This window comes from Anas platyrhynchos, chromosome 5 (assembly GCF_047663525.1).
Source record: "Anas platyrhynchos isolate ZD024472 breed Pekin duck chromosome 5, IASCAAS_PekinDuck_T2T, whole genome shotgun sequence".
Taxonomy (NCBI): domain Eukaryota; kingdom Metazoa; phylum Chordata; class Aves; order Anseriformes; family Anatidae; genus Anas; species Anas platyrhynchos.
The window spans coordinates 21,218,249-21,240,958 of record NC_092591.1 but is presented as its reverse complement, the minus strand read 5'-3'; the positions used below and the strand labels follow the sequence as shown (position 1 = coordinate 21,240,958).

The 22,710-nt window shown below is 38.9% G+C and overlaps 1 protein-coding gene across 2 annotated transcripts in view; it reads right to left on the bottom strand.

Moving 5' to 3' along the window:
- Positions 1-18,675, bottom strand: part of SEL1L (SEL1L adaptor subunit of SYVN1 ubiquitin ligase) — a 30,421-nt gene extending 11,746 nt beyond the window's left edge. Inside the window, exons 1-12 of one of the 2 annotated variants that reach the window (XM_027457957.3) lie at positions 18,518-18,675; positions 11,930-11,967; positions 11,380-11,602; positions 7,880-8,047; positions 7,154-7,259; positions 5,294-5,456; positions 3,460-3,513; positions 3,316-3,375; positions 2,638-2,719; positions 2,148-2,302; positions 1,398-1,454; positions 406-474 (exon numbers count right to left, since the gene is read on the bottom strand). In XM_027457957.3, coding sequence (XP_027313758.3) covers positions 406-474; positions 1,398-1,454; positions 2,148-2,302; positions 2,638-2,719; positions 3,316-3,375; positions 3,460-3,513; positions 5,294-5,456; positions 7,154-7,259; positions 7,880-8,047; positions 11,380-11,602; positions 11,930-11,967; positions 18,518-18,587 — 1,245 coding nt within the window. In that variant the 5' untranslated portion in view covers positions 18,588-18,675. The remainder of the gene's footprint in view (positions 1-405; positions 475-1,397; positions 1,455-2,147; positions 2,303-2,637; positions 2,720-3,315; positions 3,376-3,459; positions 3,514-5,293; positions 5,457-7,153; positions 7,260-7,879; positions 8,048-11,379; positions 11,603-11,929; positions 11,968-18,517) is intronic. The other variant, XM_027457956.3, reaches the window with a different exon arrangement.
- Between the last annotated feature and the right edge of the window lie 4,035 nt (positions 18,676-22,710).

The window sequence follows — 22,710 nt, the reverse complement described above, 5'->3', positions numbered from 1 at the left end:
AAAATCCTGAGATCATTGGAAGCCAAACTGTATTAACATTTAAAATACTATTCATCAAAGAAAATTGTTGCCAGACCCTTATCCTAGAAGTCCAGAAAGCAGGAAACCACAATTTTTCATGTTAAGTGCCTTGACCAGCATAGTACATTTTTTTCATGCTCCAAGCACATGAGTTTTGCGTCCTTTACTGCAGTGACAGCCTCAAAGAGATAAGCTGGCACTGCTACATATTGCAGCCTAACCTTAGCACATACTAAAGTAGAGTAATAAAGATTTGACTCTTCACAGGGTGAAGGTAGCTGACAACCTTTTCTGATCTCTCTACCAGAGATTAGTAAATAGGAAATATCTTTTTCTGTTGAAACACGATCAATTTGCTTACTTTTGAGAGTGCTTACATCTTACCTTTCCCAGAAAGGCCATGGCATGTGAGTTACCAGCATTAGCTGCTTGATTGAAGTACTCAAATGCTCGCTATAGAAAGGAAAAGTAGTATTTTAGCAACCTTGACATATGATTTGAGTATCTTTTCTTGCAAGTACAGCATGAGTAGATGGCTTGTCAAGTTATCAGGCTGGGATACAAAAACGCTCATCAGTCCCAACTAACTCAATATAAGTAATGCAGCTCCTCACTTTATATATAGTCTGAATATTGAACAGCAATTCCTCTCAGTGTATTCCAAAAGGCAGATGAGAAAAAAGCAAGAAAAAGAACAAAACTGCTACTACTACAAGCTACACAGGTGAATCTTATTACCTTATTGTACCTCCAAATTCTGTTTGGAAGACAGGATATCTAGAAGTTCCTGTTCCAGTTTTACACAGACCTTGCATGCACTCATTCTGACCACTTATCTCTGAACCTGTACAAAGCGGCTGTTTTAAGGTATTTTAAAGGTGATGGCTGTTAAATCATTCCTGGTTGGCAGTAATCCTCAGATCTCCATTTTCCAGTACATATTTAAAGAGGTTAATTACTTTAACTTCTCTAAATAGAAGCTAAGGTTAGCTTACATCAGCAGAAGTTTTATTTTCTAAGCAGATTTAGTATCTTTAGCATTTAAAGTTTTGTTTTGGCTACTGAAGTATACTGTTCTTATAAGTCAGGAGCTAGAAATCATCACTAACATGTGTGCATCATGAAGATCCTACTACACATGCAAAAGCTCAGCCAGTTTCGCATACCACTAATGAAAAGCAAGTCTTTTTTTTAATTCTTCATTTATAAAAGCATTAGTCTTTAACTGCAAGAAAATCTGCTCAATGTACTAATCACAAAGATTAATTTTTGATGTATGGATTATGTTAACTACCTTATGATAAATTTTAAATGCTTCTGCTTCATTGTGGTCTTTGCTACATTCCTCCCCCCCCATAGACATACAGAAAAGCTACCTGATGATTTTGCTCTACTCCTCTTCCTCCATGCAAGTGCAATTGTCCAAGACCAACCTAAAAATAAAGTTTACAGTAAGTCTGAAGTCATAGATCTGCTTCAATAGCTACAGTACAGTCTTTGTTTTTTCCCCACATTACTCTGACAAAGTGGAAATTTATCTTAAAGTTATGTGATAGTCCTAGATGCAAAATAAAGGTTGTTTAACTTCTACCTAATTCTCAAGTCACATCTGCCTAAGCTAAATCATGACAATTTGCCTGTTATTAGCGCCCTCTAGTCCTTCTGCATTAAGAGTTCTAGCTTGCAGCATGCAGAAATCATGCAAAGGAAAGAGAAATTTAGGTCTGCTGGCAGTGCCAGTTCTTTTGATCAAGGCATCCTCCACAACATCTGAAACTCCTACCTAGTCTGACTGGTTTCTATCTAGTGAACACCAACACCTTTTCTAAGATACAGAAGTGGTAATATTTTGGATTTATTTTCCACAAAGAATTACATTTTCTCCCAAAGGTGTACCTTAAACATATTAAAATAAGCCTTCTTAAGGGGGGTTGGACCTGATGATCTTTTGAGGTCCCTTCCAACCCCTCCAGTTCTGTGATTCTCATAAAAACTAATCTGGAAATATAAATCAACCTGAGTGCTAAGTAACTGAAAGCTAAAGCTCCAATATCTTTCTGTATTTCATAAAGCTATTCCTGCAATTAGCCAAGCCTCTGCAAACCATCAAATAACCTTAGTTGTACCTGTGCTTGTACATCTCCTTTCTCTGCTAAAAACTGGTAATACTGAATCAAATCTTCTTCCAGCATTCCACTTGCCATTCCTGGATTTTCTACTTCATCTGCTAAGCGAATTCGCTGAACCACTGTGCCACCAGTCAATGATATGTCACTAGCAACTGGAAAACAGATTCATAAAATTTCCAGGCAGCTTTGTTCAATACAAATATTACACCACAACTTTATAAAAACAACCAAACAAAACAATAAACAAAAGAAAAACTTTAATTTCTACAGAGCTTCAAACTTTTTCAGAAAGAATATAATTCTTAATGAATGCTAAAGTAATTTAAGTGTATTTCTATAAATAGAGATTAAAAGGCATACAATTCAGACCCAAACAATTAACTCAGTAGCAGGAATACTATTTTCGCACTTCTAATGTTGACACAAGGAGACTTTCTAGGCATTTCTGTATCATTCAAAAATATTAGACTAGTAAAAAAGTTTTTACCATGATTAGCTACAAGTCGGTAGTGAGTGAGAGCAGATTCACAGCTTTGAAGGACTCCTATCCCAGCCCAGTACCGGTAACCCTAGAAAGAAAATACGAAAAGTATGGGACTTATTTGACAACACACTACTTGCCAGGTTACAAAAAAATTCACATTACTTGAGCAAGTTTTAATAGGACAGCAGACAAAATGAAGGCCATTCTACCTGCATTAAAATCAGCTGACTGATACCATTAAAGGTTAAAGTATATGCAATAAAACTCAGATATTGCAGAGAGAAAAACAGGCTGAAACTTATGATGAAAATTTAAAAGAATGCCTTCCTACTCATACACAGTGCATTATCTTAAATACCACACTGACTAAACCAGCATTGTCTGTAAATCTTTCAGTTTTAAGCTACAAAAATTAAAGGTTTACAGCCTACAGAAATTAAACCAGTGGACACTTCTGCTTTAAGTCAAAAAGGATATAAACAGTCCATTTAAATCCATGGTGGTATACAGCTTATAATGAGCAGACTTCTCCTTAAATTAAGATGAAACAATGTGGAATATACTATTGCCCACTTAATGGATGCACGATCTAATTTTTAAATAAATATTTTTAAGAGTTTAAAAAGGGGAAAGAATAATGACTTTACACATACAAGAAATTAACTGGGAAATCTTGCTTACCAAGATCATATGGGCTATCAGATTTCCTCCTAAAGCTCCGAAAGTGTAATAGACCAGGGCCTTGATAAACAAACACAAATCACTGGTTACTTAACATCTGCCTCCCAAGATAACAAAAACCTTCAGCATATGCTCTTATTTTACCTTAGCTTGACTAGAATTGACTCCTAGACCAGATGCATACAGAAAACCAAGAGCCTAGAAATAAAAAATAACATTAGTCAGCACATTCTTCAAAAACTACAGGATTAGCTATTCCTGGCATACATAAGAATAAAGAAATAAAATTCAAAGCTGCAGAGCACATGCCAAGCTCTATCTGCACTTAGGTGTTTCCTGTACCAAGGCCCTTCCCTTCCTATTTCTGAATATAGGGTTACTAAGTTACTAGTTACCTAGAACACTACCGTAAACATATCTCACCACATTTTAGTTTAGTGTACCAAATACAAAGAACTGCTACTTCCCTACATACCTGCTGTAGATCCAGAGATACTGAACGGTAAGAGCACCCCAGTTTAAAGACACCTTGAGTATGAGTTAAGTATGCACCTTGTATCTCATACACCAGTGAGAAGAAACACTAACCATGAACTTCTAGAGAAGAGTTTTGTTATTTGATTTGCTGTCTGAAAGATCCTATGAATTTAGTATTTTTGCATCGGTTCTGACATGAATTAGATGCATTTTATGACCATAAGAATAAGCAGTTAGAGTAACAAGAGTTGCTTGGCTAAAGTTTTTTCAGAAGTTATTTTTATTCTTAGAATTTACATAAGTACTGCTCTCTCTAACACCTGTTACAGCTGTGTGACTCAAACTAGTGGCACAGCAGATATATGAAGCATATGAAGGTGTTCATATTGCATGATGCACTAAGACTATTCCAGGCAATTCTGAAAGCACAGAAAAAAACATCTCATGCAGACTGTACTGAATTCTAGACCAATAAAACTCAAGGTTTTATTAAGATCAAGTCTAGAAACAACACTCCTTTCTACTGTAAATTGTTGCTCCAACATCAAACATGTAACAGCAAGAGACTTGAAAGTCTAAGAACTGAAACTATGTAACTCCTAAAGAAACTGACACTTCAAAAACAAATTCAAGTGGCAAATAAGTTTATGCAGATACTGACACAAATGGACAATAGCCATGTTTTACAACATTACCTATGAACAAGTCCACATGAACAATTCCCTAACATTGAAAGGCACACATACAAAGGGAGTTCTGTTCCACTAAACAGCTTCCAAGAGTCTTAGAGTTTATTACTTTTAGATTATAAACATCTACCACCTACCATAAAACTGCAGATGAAAAGCTACAGTATCTGAAATCCCACACAAACCACAAAAAATTGACAGTTTCAGAGCAGATTTGTAGGCTACATTCACCTGTATCCACTTGGTTTGATTTAAACCTCAAGTCTAGTCAGTCATAACAAAAAACTAAGCAGAGACCACAATAACACTATTACTGATAGTTTAATACTTTAATACTACTTTTCAGAACTAGAAGAGAGAACCTGTTTCCATTTGTTTACCTTGTACTTCCAAAAATATTTACTTCATAACCATACAAACAGAAGCTGTTCCTTTACACAGCTTTTGTAATTTGTTCTTGCACCCTCTGTAAGGCTAGCAGCATTTAGGGAACAATCTTTGAACCAAAGGAACTGATGAAATTTACAGAGGTAAAGCCAATGTGTAGTCAGGATTAAGAAATATTTAGGCAAGCACTAGTAATAAAAAAATATTTCCTGAATAAACTCCAAACTTGATGTAAAACATCTGGTTTTCAGACAACTTAAAAAGCAGTACCCTTTTATCTTTTTTAACCAGGGAACAGGTGCTGCTCATCATTCTCATCTGATCTAGATGGAAGAACAATCTATATAACCAATCTAAAACAAGTACAATCTATAAGCCAATTTATAAATCTAAGAGACTTCTATAGAATTTAAGGACATACATACCATTTGTCCTTTGGGAGAACCTTCTTCTGTTAGTTTTTCAAATAATTCTTTCGATGACTGTATGTTCTGCTTCAGATAATCCCCAAACAATAAAGCGTAAGAGACTTTCTCCATTGCTTTTGTATGATTCATGTCAGCTGCTTTCAGGAGATACTGATATGCTCTTAAAGGAAAAGAATTTGAGTCACTTTGAAGCAAACCAACAGGTTCCATTCATAAATCCAAAAAGATTTGGAGTGGGGGTGGATGTTTTTTTTTTAAGCCTGTTTTCTACAAATGCATCTACAGTCATTTGTTCCAGCTGTGAATTGTCTATACCATGGAACTGCTCATATGATTTAGTTAATAGACAAACCAGATTTTAATGTTCACTTTATTCCACATGCAAAGCAATACGCATTTCCTCTCCTGCAAAGTACATTAAAAGTTTAAGGTCAAATAATCGCATTTTTGTAGCAGCAGTTTTAAGTCCTGTATTAGATATCTAGTAGGACTACCTATAACACCTTCACAGAACACAGCCATTTAAAAGAAGCCTGAAAGACTATGGAGTCTCTTAGTACAAAGTCATTCAGGTGAAAATACTAAACATTTGGTCCAAGACAACTGCATATGTAATTAGTTTTGTGATGAAACCATCATGTTAACTATGAGAAAGTTCTCTGGAAACTCTTGTTTCTATTTCAACCTCAGAACTTAGAAAAGTAATTTCACAGCAATTTCAAAAACTGTGACCTCAAACACAATATATAACATGCTTCAGTTTGATTTGTCACAGGCCTTTGATAATATGCCAATATTTTTCTTTATTTCTCTTGCTTTCTGTTTTGAGACTTGTTTTTCTTCCTCTTCACTTTCTTTAGGTACAAGCTGAAGCACACTTGGTTCCTCACATGATTTGATCTTCTAAGAAAATGCAATGTGTTCAAGAGTACTTGTAGTATAAAATAGTCTATGAATTTTTGAAAGTCTTTTTTAGAAAAAATACTAGCCAGATTGTAAGAGTGGCTGGCTCCTTTTTATCTTAGCCAAGGTGTGATAGGCAGCCTCTAGCTGTCATTCAGCTTCCTGATACATAAAGTAGGAATATGCCTCCTTATCTTGACCAAGGAATTTACATGGTAATAACGCTTACAGAATAATCACTACCCTGAAGTCACCACTTGCTGATGAAGTTATAAACATGACTACCAGGAGGTTCTAAGTTAGCTACTATTAATTTTAGTAACTGACAACTATTTCACCAACAATTGGTTATATTACAGAGTAGAAAGTAAAAAGACCAGAATGAATAGAACATTCATTTCTTTCTACTCTTTGCTTTGATTTCTTCAACATGCATTACCCTTTTCTCTCACACAATGCTAATTATTACATTTATTGAGAATAGGTTTAATGCTATTTTTCTGCTGAGACCATCAGAAAGCAAGAGCAAAAACAGAGCAGGATAAGAAATGCTTATCTTTCCTGCTCATTCACCTTTGAAACAGAATGAAAAGACTGTAAGAAACATGAAAAGGGGCATGTCAATTACCTCTTATCACATTCTTAGTTTCTTTCAACATGGCTTCCACATTTAGATTGTAGCTAGAAAACTGCAGCACCACCTTGCATTAAACTGTTTTGAAGACACCCACTTCAGAAATGCATAGTTTGTGTAGTTAGAGGAAAGCAAACAAGTTTTCTTTCTAAATGCCCTCAAATCACAATTAATTTTCAGTACCATCACTGCCTAACATGATGCTAAGTTCCATAAAGTGGGAGAAGTCTCAGGAAATCTCATTTAGGTTGGTTCTTAGTTAAGTCAGACTGATCAGCTATGTAGTCATTCTCATCTGGGAATGGAGAGGGTGGACTTACTCTTTCTTCTGAGCCTTTTTACTGCTTTCATTAAGGATTTTCATTCCGGTCTGATAGACATCCTCAGCTTCTTGCATTTGCCTTCGCTTATTAGACTGCTCTTCAGCTTTTAAAAAAAACAATAACCCCAAAACATTAAGATCTCCAATTACACATCTTCAAGACTATCTGTTCAAAAATCCCTATTTGTTCCAAGGGTAAATATAACCAAAATGGTGTTTCTGAATACCAATAAGCAACCCCATGTGATTAAAAGCTATGTAAAGGAGTCATTGATTATCTTGTGAGTGGTTTCTTCCCATGTGACCTCTCTCATACAAGTTTGTTGTTAAAGCATTCCTTTCATTGCTCCAAAGCAAGATGTGCAAAGAAGAAAGGTCCTCCTTCAGGAGAATGTTTTCTAGGAAACTGTCGCCTGTGTACAACAAATCAGCAAGTATAATGTGGAACACTGCCAAACCCCTACACTTCTACAGCCTCTGAAAGTGAGTTTTACAGGTGTCTCCACTGCAAGATTTCCCCAAAGCTTTGTAAGTTGCATTTGCATTATGATCTTTTCCAATATTTCCTACCATGAGAGCTTTGCCTTTATCATTTCTTATACAAGGTGACCATTAATACATGACCAGGACTTCTAGACCTTTTAATAGGGGACATAAGGAGGTATGAGAACACTGAGTTAAGAAACCATTCCTTGGACAAGAACAAAGACATCAGGTTACTTACTTTCACAGAAGCCCCACTTTTGATCTTTCTTGTAATCATAGGTTGTTGCACACCAAAGCCTGCCATCTTCCCTCCCATCTGCAGTGCACTCTGCATACTCCTTCTCCATGAACAAAAAGGGGAAGTGACAAGGTTCACCATCCGCAGTACCTCCAATAGCTGTCAAAACTGAAAATAGATACCCAGGAGTAAGACTGCTTCCCTTTATTCTATGAAGTCATCTACTATAAATAGTAAAGCACTCCTATGTTGATATTAACTTCTGTCAAGTTAAAAACTGCATTTCATCAAGTTTTCAGTAAAGTTTCTAACTTACAAAAGCCTGAAAAAGCAGTTGCTTTCCTAAAGAGCACTTCAAAAATGTTACTGTTCCTTTTCTTAATTGAAAGTAAAAGTATGCAATTTCTTCTATTCCTTATTTCTAAGCAAAGAAAATACTTTTAGTGTAGAATGCAGATCAGTTATATATATGTATTTTGCCTACCACAACAGACGGTCCTTCCTTTTACTTTCACTTCTCTGTACTCCCTTCCTCATGCAAAAGACTACCCACTGAGTGCATTCTAGTGCATTTATTCATTTTAGCCATAGCGCAAGATGTAGCCATGCAACAGAACTATTAAATGTGCTACTGGAAATACTTGAGTATCAGAAAGGAGTACATTTAGAAAATACAACTTATCAGTGTGAGCCCCATCACTTTTTACTGTTGTACATACTTGTTTTGAAATCTTTATTTCCTTTCACCAGTTAAAAGTTGCATTCCAGATTACTTTCAGCACTCTGATTTCTCAAGCACTAGACAAAGGTTAAGTGATTCCAGTGCTGCAGTATTTTAAGTCAACCTTCTATAATGACTAAGAATTATCTTAAGTTTTTGAAAATGCAGATTAATTCTATTAGCCTTTTATAAAGTTTTGTTTTGCTATGCTAAATCCAGAAGTTAGCTTCATCTAAAGACATTTGCAGAGACATGCAATTGAGAATGCCAGTTACCCTGTTTTTTCAAGTTAAGTTTCTAGTTCTTGTGGCTGTCAACAGAGCTTGTTCTTCTAGAGACTATACCATTTTTATAAAGCCTAGAGACCATACCTTTTTTTTAATTAAAAAATCCCAGAATTAGCTTGCTCAAATTGCTCTTCAGAATTCGGTTCCTTGGCATATATCCCCACCCAAGTTTATTACCTCTTAACACAGAACAGTTATTTTCAGAAACTGGAAAAAAAATGTCTATATGTAATTAGCCTTGAATCACTTTAGACATCTGTTAGCCATTGGGTAATGCACAAACTCATGCTAAAAGTACATGCAACTACAACAGATGGGTCCTCTTATCGCTATGAGCAAACTCCAGGTCCAGGATGTTAACACAACTTGGAATTTGAAACTTTACTTGTATAGCAAGTATAACACTACCTCCTATAGTGAGAGCAATTGGACACAAGCTATTTGTGACAATGCTGTGTGTAAGAGTTAGTTGTACACTGAAAGTTATGAAATTACTCCCACCCAGTCCTCCCCTTTGCCTTTTAAAATTCTGTATATTTTTCCATAATGCAGTTTTCCCCCCACATAGCCACAAATATTAACTCCTGAAGCAACAAAACCATGCTATTACAGGATAAAATGTTAACAGCAGTTCATCATATACTTAAGGAATATAATACATGTAATTTACATGGAGGATAATTTTTGTCAATTTGGGCACACAAAGATTTATTCAGAGCAAAACAGGTGTGTACATGGTGTTTTATCATGTTGTCCTTATTTACATTTCATAACTTTACACTGGAAGAAACCTGAATATAGATTGCTTAAAATATTACAGAGAAGTACTATCACTGAAAGATTCCTCCAAACAGGAAGACAAATGTGGCAGGAATTGCCAGCTCTGTACAAACTAGCGAGCAGTTTTCAACAAAAACTATACAGTTCTGCATTAACAAAACCATGGAAAATAAGAGTATGAATATATATATATTAACCTATACACACAAGAACTCTTCACTGATTAGAAGATAATAGGACACTGAAGAGGAAGAGAACTTTTCTTTAAAGGAGAGCCTTAATTGTACTAAGTTTCTGAAGATGAAATTTTCCCTGCTCAATAACCTCCAAGATGCATGTGGAAACTTGAAAAATATTTTTCATACAATCACCATGCACATGAGCAAAAGATGTATCTGAGGTAGGCTCCTGTCCCACTCAGTTAAAAAGCCTGACTGGAGTTTTCCTTTAGCAGTTTTTTCCCCTCCCTCACAGAATACAAGCGCCTTTCCTTCAGAATTGCATTACAGATAAAAACAGTAATCCTTCCATCCACACCACTAACTTACTTCATAGCAGGTTCAAAAGAACTGAGCAGGACAAGTAAGCTTACAGTTTTTAAAGTCACCTGCAAGCAGTATTTTGACAAGCATAGTTAAAAACCTTAGTTACAAGCAATACTCAGGACCAAGCCATCTGGTCACATCTTATGTAAGATAAAAATCTTAAAGTTTACTTCTGAAATAGACTGCACTGAGTACATATGGTGCTTAGTTCACCACTTTGTGACAGAAAGCTATTTAGTGGTCTTTATATACTTTTTCCCTGTACAACATCACACCTCTCAACAGCAGTATTGAATCCTATTAGTGACTTTTTACTAACTGTATACTAGTTCTGCATCAATAAGAAAGGCTTATTAGAAAATACTGAAAAACAAAGTAACAGAGACCCTATTCATTATTCCTGTTTTCTTTAGATATTTAAGACATGAATTAAGAAGATAGCCAGCTTAGTATTACCATGTAACTATACTTTTTGGTTGAAGATTTACTTTTCATGAACAAGTAAAAAACAGAATTTGCTGCAAAGGCTGGAGTACTCAAAACTGTGCCATCCAAGTATCATCCACTACTAAGTCCAAAATAATCATATTAAATTCATATTACTGTAAGTAAAAAAGATATACTAGAATTTCCTGCTGAACTTTGGCACAAGAACACAAGGTTTTACCTGTATTTGCAAACTTATTGAAGTTTAAATGCAATTTAGGTGTTGCCCTAATGCTCCTAAGAAACTTGTCTTCGTATCACAGTTTGTTTCCTCTGTCAAACCATTCTCCAGGCATACAGCCAGTAGACTGTAACACTGATGCAATTTCTTTCTACAGTTACTATATACATACACACAGTATAGTATGTGTACCTGAGTCATGTATAAAGAAATTCATACTCTATCCATTTGATAGCTTAAGCTTTCCAGGAAGATGAAAGCAGTAAGAGTTATGAAAAACCTTGAAAATGAATCTAAAAAAAAACACTAAAACTTCAAACAGGTATATTTGAAAGTTTCACATTACTTCCTGATAAAAAAAGGCACCAATCACCATTCACTTCTGGAAAAACTCAGATGTTTCTTTTTTTAAATATGTTCAAAATGACAATTTATCTACAACCCACAGTTACTCAGATGTGTCTTTCTTGCCACTCATTCAAAAGCTTATGAGCAGTTACCTGGACTCTGTATTTCTGCTTCTTCCAATTCTTTATTTAGTAGGTTGGACATTTCTAGAGAGTTCAACTCTTCCAGTGAATTCTCTTTTTCTTCCTCTTGACTGTGAAAGTTCTCTTCATCCTCAGATTGAGGGTCTGACTTCCCTGATTCAAGGAAGATTTGGCCTGCTACCACTCGAGTTCCCGTGGAATGGTCCTTTACCTGGTCCTCTGCAGCTAAAGTCTGAAAGAGAGCAGCCACGTATTTTAGATTAGAAATACAACAGGAGCAGTTAGAAAAATGATTACTTTTTAAAGATATGACATTTAAAGAGCAGTACCAGAAGTAAATTGAGCTACTGCTACCAGCTTTCATCTATTCACTTCTACTTTTGTGAAAGATGCACTTCAAAAGATATAGCACAACAGTAACTTCTGTTACACAGAAGTTAAACAGTGAAAGCTACAGAACATTTTAAAACAAGAATCAAATTACAGTTCTGGAATTTCAGACCCTTGTTCTCAATCCACAAGAAAAAAAGACAGAATGACTAGAAATGTATTTCCTTACCTTTGGCTCCAGGGATTCATCTTGATTTCCCTCTTCATCTGCAAAAAGAAGAAGTCATTAAAAAAACACTTTCCCATAATTTATTTCTAAATGGTATTATATTTTACCATTTTTCTAAAATATACAATTTTGTTCAATATCCAAAATATTAATTTTTAACCCAAATTAATCTCTAGATTAACCATATAATCTGAATTGTTCCAGTTCAGGTAAACTGCTTGAAAAGGTACATAGCAAGTGAAAACAACCTGTGGAACCCGAGGATTTGAGTCATCAAATCAGCTTTAGTATAAACAGCTTCATTAGTGACCAGTCACATTAGCACCACCTCACTTATAATTAAACATTACTCTTCACAGAGGAATACCAATTCATTCTGCACAGTCACCAGACTCAAACCTTTGGGCAGAGGTTTCTCTTAAGAATAGAGCTAAAGTGATGTCTCACAGCTTCTAAGGTACCATTCAAGAGATGCAAGCCTTGTTTAACTGTTCCCTTTCTCACCTGAAAGGGCTATCTAACTGGTTAGAAAGACCAGAAAGAGAAGAAACAGTAAATAAGAAAGGCCATTAGGCAGAAACCTACTAAAAAGCAAAAGGAATGGAGGTAAAATGGAGGGAAAAGATCATCAGAAAAGCTCACTTATGACAGTTTTACACCACTGTTTTGCAGTTGTCTCTGAATTTTAGTTCCTGTAATTTTAAAGGGCTACCCACTGCACTTCACAGAACTTTATTTGCACTATCATCTTGATGGAAAGTCTCTAACACTATCACAGCTGAAGCATGACTGATTCAGTCATCAGGATCTGACACCACCTCATTTAGGTAAATAAGAAACATCTCAAAGAAAATGTTATAGGCTTCTCTCTCTCCCATACACAACTCACTGTAACAAAAAACTTAAAATCTGAACAAGTAGCTAAGCAATAGTGCCGCTAAGCCCTACTACATTTACAAATTCCTCCCCCCAACCCTGAGATTTTGGGTTGGGAAATACCCTACAGAAGTAGAAGACACTGATGGGCTAGAGAGCTGCACAAGTAGAAAGGTTACCTGAACTGACAGCTTGTACATGAGGTACACCACTTAGCATGTTACAGCTCGCTATCAAAGAATCCCCACACAAATACTGAACATCAGCAAAACTCTACAAGTTTACAGAACTGCTGACTGTGTATGCATTTGGCAGCAAGCAAAAAAAAAAAAACTTGCATACTTTTCATCCTCATGCAAGTGACATGCTTTACCAGAAATCAGTCATCTCTGACAGGACAAGCCATGAATCACCAGTTTCATGTTTTGAAGATTATCATCATAATGGTGCAGCTGCAGATATTTGCAACAAAAAGGCAAATCTTGGAAGCCAGATTCCAGAGACTCAAATCATTTCTATTCTATTTTTTGAGGTCTAATCTTTGGTCAGAACAGGCATGCGAAAACATGAGCATCAACTTTAAGCTGTGGGAGCATAACTTTAAAAAAAAGAAAAATTGTTATCGTAAGTGAAGCTGCAAAAGCAATGCAAAAGTAACTCAAACAGATCTGTCTACTGAGCTTACTGAAGAGGACGCAGAGCTCAATGAGTTTGACTCCCTGCAGACACAGGATTAAAAAAGGTTTAGAACAGCCTGCGTGGGTAGGCAGCTGTACTCTACAAGTCCAAAAAAGAAAGTGTGAAGAGCTCTTCAGAAAAGGTAGTGGAGACACCACAGAGTACTTAAGTTGAAACAGACCCTGCAAGTAGCAACCAGGCAACCAGCCTAAGAACAAGCACTGATTTGGAAAAAATACCAAAAGAAAAACAGGCCTAGCTGCATTTTAAACAGAGACCACTGTGCTTCCCAGCTTGAGGATTCTAACAGAGAAGAATGGTAAGTCTGAAGACGTCCTACCACTGAATATTAGTACTTCAGACTACCACATAACAGCTGGCTTTTGAATACATTTAGTATGTACATATCTGGGATATTTGCTGGTCCTCCCTATTTGGGAGCTGTTTGACAGACAGTTTAAAATGATCCCCAGGAATTACACTCTACTATTATAAACAAATTTGATGTAAAGCCATATTCTATCAGTGCAACTTCAGCCTCTGGAGTCCGCCAGGAGATTCACGCATGCTTCTGGAGTGGGGAAAAAGGAGAGGGTGAAGCTACCTAAGTAGACTGTATACTGCTATTAATAAGTACAAAATACACAGTGCTTGTTTCTGTAGTAACATGTTATTTTTGATAGTTATACCAACTAGGGTATCTGTTGTTGTCTGGTCAAAAATAAATAAAAAAATAAAAATCCACCTCCGTTCCTGATACAGCACTAGACCATTCTAATTTTTTGTAAAAGCTTTGATTTCAATTTCTGGAAGGTTGACTTCACCATGTAAGACCACAATGACAAATATAAAAAGTGCACGTTATTTATGCACATATACCAAAGAACATTTGTATTATGACTTCACATTCAAGGCAAAAGGATTACTGAGCTGAAAGGCAGGAGACAACTGATCCAACAATCTACAGCTCACTACATCTGCTCTTCTTCCTTGAAAGCAACTCACCCTGTTTCAGATGTATTGCATCACCTGAATTCCCTCTGAAGGAGCCAGCGCTGTTATTGAAGAGTTGCACTTTAACAATTCATTCCAAAATATATCTAAAGCAACAAGCTGAGTTTAACTGTTCTTGGCTCCTAGACTTCCTTGTAAGTAAAACAGACAAGGTTGCAGTTATAACAGATAACATTACTAGAGATGACTTACAGCAGTGTTTCTCCACAGGACTGCTGACTAATATGCACACACTACCCATAGAAGTTTATCTACTTCTAAGAAACACTTGAGAAAACTTCTGAAAGCATTAATGAAAGATCTGGGGAAGGTCACAGTTTGACCTAAGAACAGCTTATTAGTCAAGGCTCAACTACTGACTAAAGCCACTGATGTTGTGTTTGTGCACCTGCTTCAGAGATTAAAGCTGATAGTTTAATTTGTTTTTCCACAGGCAAAACCAAAAGCAAATGTAACAGACTTTTTATAGAATTAGGCAACCTTGGTAACACACCCAATGAAAAAAACCTTCTGGGAAAAAAAAAAGGAAGTCAATCCTACCTTTTGTTAAACAAATTAGAAAGACACCAACATGCATTAAAAGGAAAGGGTAGGCAAAAATACTTGTGCCTGAAACAGGCAGCTGACAAGATCACACAGAGCTTCACTTACAAACAGTGCTGAACCAGAGGCACTGCTGGGTGCTCTCAGGCTCAGCTAGGATTTTAGGGCACTCCATGCAGCTAAATGCTTGCTTCAGCTATCCACTACTTCTTATATTATTACAATCAGCTTTATAAAAAAAAAAAAGTATTTTTCCTCAGAAAAACTACTGTTCAATGAGCCTATTTAAATACACCAGAAGTACTCTAGCAGCTTATGCAAGATAATAAGAACCCAACATTTTGCTAGAATTGACATTTTCAACAGAGTACTACGGAGGGCACGAGTAGTAGGAACTATGCAGTGTGATTCAGAGAATGTCACGAGGTTGAAAGAGCCCAGCAGCTCCCAAGTTTTAGTGTTTTAGAAGAACAAATCAACTGTCAGTCTGTAAAGCTAAAGAGCTGCTACTACTACTACCACCAGACAACTAAGACTACTGGTTTTAACATCAGACTGGTTGCTCATCTTTGGGAAATAACTAAAAATTCAGTAACTGCAAGCAGTGGGCAATCTCCCAAAGATCTGACAAGTGTCCTAAGCGGTAACTGCCAGTCAGTTCCCTTCCAGTTTTTTGCCAGGCTTTTTAAGTTTCCAACACTATCACAAGGCAACCAGCTAGGGGAGTACATGTACCACATATATTGTGGTGTACAAAACTAGCCTTTTTGTACCATTAATAAATAAAACAAAAATAGTGTTTATTTAATCTTTATCTCATACTTTTAAATGCCTATTTTATACGCATTATGAGATGCATAATATCAGCAAAGTATAAGTATGTATATTTAATTGTAAGTTAATGGATGTTGAATTTTTTTTTTTTACTGATAGGAATGCATGATCAAAAGAAGTTTGGCTACCACTGTACTAGAGATTCTCTGTGGCACTTTTACTTCTTTCAACATTCTTTTTGTGTCAGTATCTAGTTAAGACTTTGATACAGAATGCAAGCCCAGTTTACCCTACTTTTGCAGGAACAAGGAAAATATTAAGATAAAATTACCTAAGACTGCTCCTTATCAATTTTTCATTTGTTAAATTCAGAAAAGAAATGGACACCAGAGCCACACAATAGCATAGATGCTGTTCCTACCACATGAACCTATGAAACATGAGGTAGGTCGAGCAAAATCCTTGTGTGGCATCTATTCAGCAGGACTAGTTTCAAATTATCCCTGGCAGCAAGTAAATCGCACCCAGCTACAATCTTTGCAGTGTCCTCATTTTAGGGCAATTACAAGATTAAGATATAGGTCAACCGTCCTCCTGAATACAAATCTTTTTTCAGCCTCCTTGCAATTGCTGGGTAGCTGTTTACAAAACTTACTCTGCAGCAGTGCCTCTGTAGGAACTGAGATTCCCAAGGACGCAACAAGTTGAAGAAACATTTTCCAGCTAGGTCTGAGTTTTAGCAGCACAGATGCAAGCATCTATTATATGCCTATACTCAGTTGTCCTACCAGCTAATACCAGTATGAAAAAGCTCTGCCTAGCACTGACATTAGCCAAGGAATTTGCAGGGCAGCCTGAGCAAGAACCACTTCCTCTCCTCAGGCAGAATGAAGGAACTTCTGCCTCCTCAGGCCTGTGAGCAAGGCAGAATACCAGGAATCAAATAACACCTGCAATCAGAAACAAATAAGAGAAGGCTTTTTTTTCCCCCTAACATTCTTAATAAATGATCAACAGAAGCAGAAGGCCATCGCTGCTGTGATAAACAGCAGATTGCTACCTCTCACTGGAACAGCTACCCTTTTTAGCTGCTTTTTTGCCAGTGCCCCACAGACTCCTTCACATTCTTTCCTCACACCCAACTTTCAATTTCTTCATAATCTGTATGAATATTGTATCTTTAAACAAATAGCACACATTTTTTAGGCCTACGTTTACTTGTGTTCACTTTGCATTTTCAAGAAATTGATTTAAACAGACAATGACTACAAAAATGGAATTTACAGCTAAGTGGCTGACAAAAAAAATACTGTTTTTTAAGTTAAAAAATAGTTAAACCATTTTTCTTTAACCTTTTTAAGATCTCTCCCTACAATATACTTAGATTCCAGGTAATCATTTCCAGACATTAACAATGACCAACTGTTCAAAGACAGTAAACACAGCTGCTAGGCGTGGACCAGACAAGGTATTACTGCAGGAAACCCAAACACCTATGAAGCAATTTTTCTTCTTTAAGAATGAAGACAAATTAGGAGCAAGAAAGGTCTTCCTGTTATAATCTAACAGTCCCCCCTAACTATTTCTGGGTATTAATGAACATTTAAAAAAAGCAGTGATTTTAGCCTGGCAAGAGCACCTTATCTGCCAGGCACTATATCATGGGCTGCCTTGGGCCTATTAATTGTACTAATTCAATTGCCTGTAACCATACTTTTCTTCAAGGCTGATGTGGGCTGCAGGAGCCTCACACTCACAAACACAACTACGTGATAGTGGCAAAGCAGTCAAGACAGCAGACCCACATCCTATAAGCTACCACAGCCACAGCTGTACAGTTCACAGCCCATGCTTTTGACACATAGCTTCCATGTACGTAACAGATGGTTCATTTCACTTGAAGAGTCTCCTCTTAACTTTTGACTTTAGAGATGCTATCAGGGTGAACACATCATTCAGACAGTCTCAGTGCCCCCCCCCCAGCTTCATAAAGCTTGTACGTGTCTTTCCCACACTTTAGTGAGTGCTCTGCTGGCTTACAGCATTACACACTAAGCTCATATAGCTATGCTTGATACCCCATATGAACTGCAATAACAGTTCAAACATTTAACTTCCTACTGCACTCACGAAAACAAACCCCAGACCACTGAACTTCCCTCTAGAAAAGAGGTGAGGTTACTTTCTTGACTTTTCACTGAGAGTCTAAAAGCACACCCCAAGCAGCCCCGGACAAGGCTGTGTGTTGAAGGAGCTCCCAGGATTTAAGATCTCTCTATGCAGAGAAATGCCCTGTGCACTCCCCCCCCCCGTTCCCTCGGTAGCGAGCGAGAAGCGATACCCAGGCAGGAACCGGTGACAGCACGCCCGGAGCACCGGGCAGTAGGAGCGGTGCAGGGCAGGGGTACAGGGCAGGCCCCAGGAGCGCTGTGCGGGCCCAGCACTGCCCGGCCGGCCTGGCACCACCAGCCCCGGCGCTGCCAGCCGCTGGGCCACGAAGCGCCCCCCGGGGAGGGGGCAGACACCACGCAGGGGGGCGGATTTCGGCTCCCCACGGCTGCTGCAGGCAGCGCCGGGCCCCGGGGCAGGCCGCACCCTCCCCCCCAGCACGTCCCCCTGCGGCAGGCCCGGGGGCGAGGCCGCAGCCCGGCGAGAGGGAACGAAAGGGACGGGAAGGGAGGGCGAGAGGAGCCCGGCACTTACCGGCTGCCGCCAGCGCGGCGGCCCCGAGCGCGGCGGCGCCCAGCAGCAGCAGCAGGCGCAGCCGCCCCATCCCCGCCGCCTCCTCCCGGCCGCCGCCGCCGGAGCCCGAGCCCGGCCCCTTGGCCCCACCCCCGGCCTGGCCCCGCCAATCCGCTGCCCGCGCTGACGGGAGGTAAGCGGCAGCCGGCGGCGGCGCTGCACGCAGCCCGCCCAGGGAGCGGCTCGTGCTACATGGCCCGCTTTTATTGGCCGGGGGGCGGGCTTCGGCGGCCGTCACGCCCTCCCACCAGCCAATGGGGTCGCGAGAAGGACTGCGCGTGCGCCGGCCACGCGAGAGGGTCTTCCCAAATAAGGGCTTCGATTGGCTCGCGCGCCCGGTCCTACAAGGCCCATGATGCCTTGCGGAGAGAACCCCCCCCCCCCCCCGCCTGTCACAACGAGGCCGCTGGCGGCAGGGACTACATTACCCAGAGTGCCCCGCGTCGAGCTGCGCACGGGCCGAGGGGGTGGGGCTAGCTGAGGGCCCTATTTAAGGGGTGGGGCGAGGCCGCTTACGACTTTTAAGGGTGGCGGTTAGGGTGGGGAGGGGTGGCTGTTAACGGTGGCGGCACTGGGAGGAGGGCTGTGAGGGGCAGGAGGAGCTTCTTGTGGTGGACAGGAGGCGCCCAGGGCAGGCTGAGGGCTGCTCTCTGAGGGGCCCCTTCTCGTGGGCTGCTGTGGGGGTGCTTCTTTTTAATAAAGTAAAAATTCTTATCTTTAATTTTGTCCCTTGATGTGTGTGTGTCCTCTGTCAGTAGGTTTCTGTGTTAGCCTTTATTCTCCAATGGGAAACAGGTGCGTGCCTCCAGGTTGTGCCTTCAGCTGGTGCTTAAATGTGCCAGGGTTCACCTTTCAGACAACAGAATTAGAGACAGCTGAGTGTGCTTGCCTGCTCAGCTGTGTGGGGGGTGGCAGTCAATTAAATTTATAGCCAAAGGGGCACAGCTGAAGCATGTGGAGATTTGGAGGCTCTAATTAATTGAAGCTTATCAAAAAAGTCAGCTCTGAGAAGGAGCTGAGGGCAATAGAATGCAGCACTTATGTTCCTGTAGGCATCATGTTTTCCTGTAGGCCAGTTAAAAACAGCAAAATAAGAAAGGAGACTGGTGTTTGGCTGCAACAGGATGAAATAGCTAGTTAGGATGTCACGGGGCTGTGCCATAATGCTGTGCTGAATTACACAATGGACTTGTCTTAGCATGCACAGACAGTGCTGAGCCCTGTCACCCTCCAGGCATGTTGGCTGTCTCTGCAGGGTGGGAGCAGTGAGCAATGGTGGTGGTGCTGTGGGACAGGCCTGCAGGACCCTCTGTCCCCAGGGACCACAGGCAACCCCACGGCCACTGGGCAGTGCAAGCCCTGACCTGGGCACCAGGCAGTCTTCAGCAGTTGCTCCTCACAGGTCTTGTTCGACACCAAAGCCGTGAGCACAGGGCCAAATGGCATGGAGGAGTGAGGGAAAAAAGTCAAAAGGCTTTTATTTTTTTTCCCAAACTCATTAATCACATTCAAAATAAATAAATAAAACAGATAATATTGTAGACTGGGTTAGTTCCAATTAATTTAGTATATGCTGTAGTCTAATAGCATGATAAATTTATTGCTGGTTTTCCATTTATGTGTGCATCAGCCATAAAATTTCCATTACCTTTCTTAATCAGTTTTGCATTTTCTTCTGTGAGGCTTTGAATGGATGCTTATGCATTTTTGCTATATAACTCCTATTTATTCTATGCCAAAATACAATGTTCTCTTACGTGTCTTGGAAAAATCTTTTGGTTTAGATGGGGAAGTAAGTTACTGCATCAAGTGACCACATAAATAAGGGCTCATGTTTCCTCCTTTGCTTGGTATGCTTGATTTTAGTTTCTCAAAGTGTTACCTAATCTGAATGGTCAACAGAATTTTGGATTGGACCTATTTAAATACTACTTAGTACTTGTATAGTATGATATGGTACTAGGTATTTCCCAGAGAGAAGAGTGTGAGTTAAGGTTTGAGTTTAGTGATATGCCTAATAACTTTCTGAGTATTTCTAATGCTCTGTTGATTGTCTTCTATTTCTATAGTTTGATCACACAACTTTCTTCTTTTGAAGTAACTGTGACTTTTACATGATTTATGAAAACTTCCCAGTGTTGTTATTTTTTTTTTAAATGCAAAACTGTGGAAGTGGGAGAGAGATGAAGCTTGGTACACCTGAAGATTAATTTCCTAAGAATCATCCTTGCAGAATATTCCCACATCATTTGTCAGGCTTGCTTTAAAAAAGTCAAATGTAAGAAGCTTCAGGCACATCTCAAAGACAAATTATCTCCCAAAATGTACAGACTTACTGATGGATTTTTCTAACAAAAAGGAAATTTCTTTCCTGTTTAAGTTTTGTGCAAACTCATTTTCATAGCTTGTTGGAAGATCCTTTTTTACTTTTCTTTTAGGATGTCCTTGTCAAGTTTCTTGCCATCTCTTTCCAAGGAAACAACTGCAAGGAGAATAATCTTTCCCAATCTCCAGTGTTTGTGGCTGTTATAGTGTTTATGATTGTAGCAAGGGAGGTAGAAGGAATCTGCAAAGTAAGGTACACAATGCCAACGTTAATTAAACATCCTTAGGGGGCAATGGTGAAAGTGATCAATCCCCTTACTTGTGATAACCAGTTTCCCAATTACAGGGAGAAAGGGAAGGAAAAGCAGTGATGGAGAGAGGAAGGAGTATTCTGCCATCTTGTTCTATACATCTTTATGATGTGCTCTCAGTTGAACTGCCTAACTCATTTTCAGCCTCTGATTTACCACTGACCCTTGAATCCTGTGAGAAACTGATGGCAACTAAAGAACTCTCAGGATAGAAGTGAGCAGGCTGTACGTCCTGATCTGACGCTCACTCCTTGAATCTCATATATCCCCATTTATGTGCATCTATTTGTCCACCTTTATGTGCACACAGCTTTACAGCACTGGAATAGACTAACACACAATATATGAATATACCAAGGACTCTACTGTGCAAATTCAATGAGGTCAACATCCTATCCCTAGCAATGGCTTATAGAAAATGTTTAAGGAATAAAGTACTAGAAGCAGAGCTGCTTTTGGTCCTTTCCAGCTTTCCAGAATCAGAGAATTGGGGACTACTGATGGAGAAGACCAGATGCACATCATCCACAGACCTTTTCTTTACAAGCTTTTTCGTGCTTTGTCATAAGAATTTATGGAAGCAATTTCTATACTCCTTCATTCCATGCCATGTGAAAAAGGAACCTCCTCCTCGAATTTTAAACCTGTTCATCCTTTCCATGTGCATGCTGTGTTAGACATGGTGAGTAATCATTCTTTATACCTCTTCTACATGCTACTTGTGATGCTATAAATCTTTACAGTTTTTTTTTTTTTTTTTCAATTGCCTCTTTCCTAAGACAAAAAACTTCCAATCCATTTAGAATCTTCATGCTGATGTTCCATCTTTCTAAACATCCTCAATTCCTTTGTACCTTCTATGAAGTTCTGTTACACCCTTTTTGAGATCTGGTGAACAGAACGCTGCAAAGAGTGTCTTTTGTCCTTTAGCCTTCTCTTTCTCTTGCGTTAGATTTTTTGGTTTGAAAAAAGAAATATGCAAAATTGTCTCTCTAGTCTGAGCAGCATGCAATGAGAATGAAGTCACTTAACCCTGTATTAGATTATATGAATTCATGAATGTCAAATTCAGTATAAATTCAAGCACAGCACACACTGCAGGGTGCAGTGCTTTAAATTTCATGCACAACCCTCTCACTTCACAGCTTAAACCTGTGACTACAGATAAACCATAAATAGGGGCTGCCAAACCATTAGAGAAAACAGTTTTCTAACAAAACCAAATATTTTAAATAAAAAGGTTAGATACTCTTCCATTATCCTTTTTGCTAGCTAGATACCCGATCACTAAACCATTTCCCTAGGACAGCAATCCTGCTTTCCTTCAAGTCTCAGATGTTTATCAGAGAAATGCCTGTTAAATGGCTTCTAGTAAACAGAACAGTGATCTTCACAGCCCAAATGAAGATAAAGAAAAGCACAATGTTCTGCCAGTGCTGATTTTATTCCCATGCTCCCTACCATATGGTTTTATCACTAAAATGATGTCTTAATACTATAAGCAGGCCAGCTTGTTAG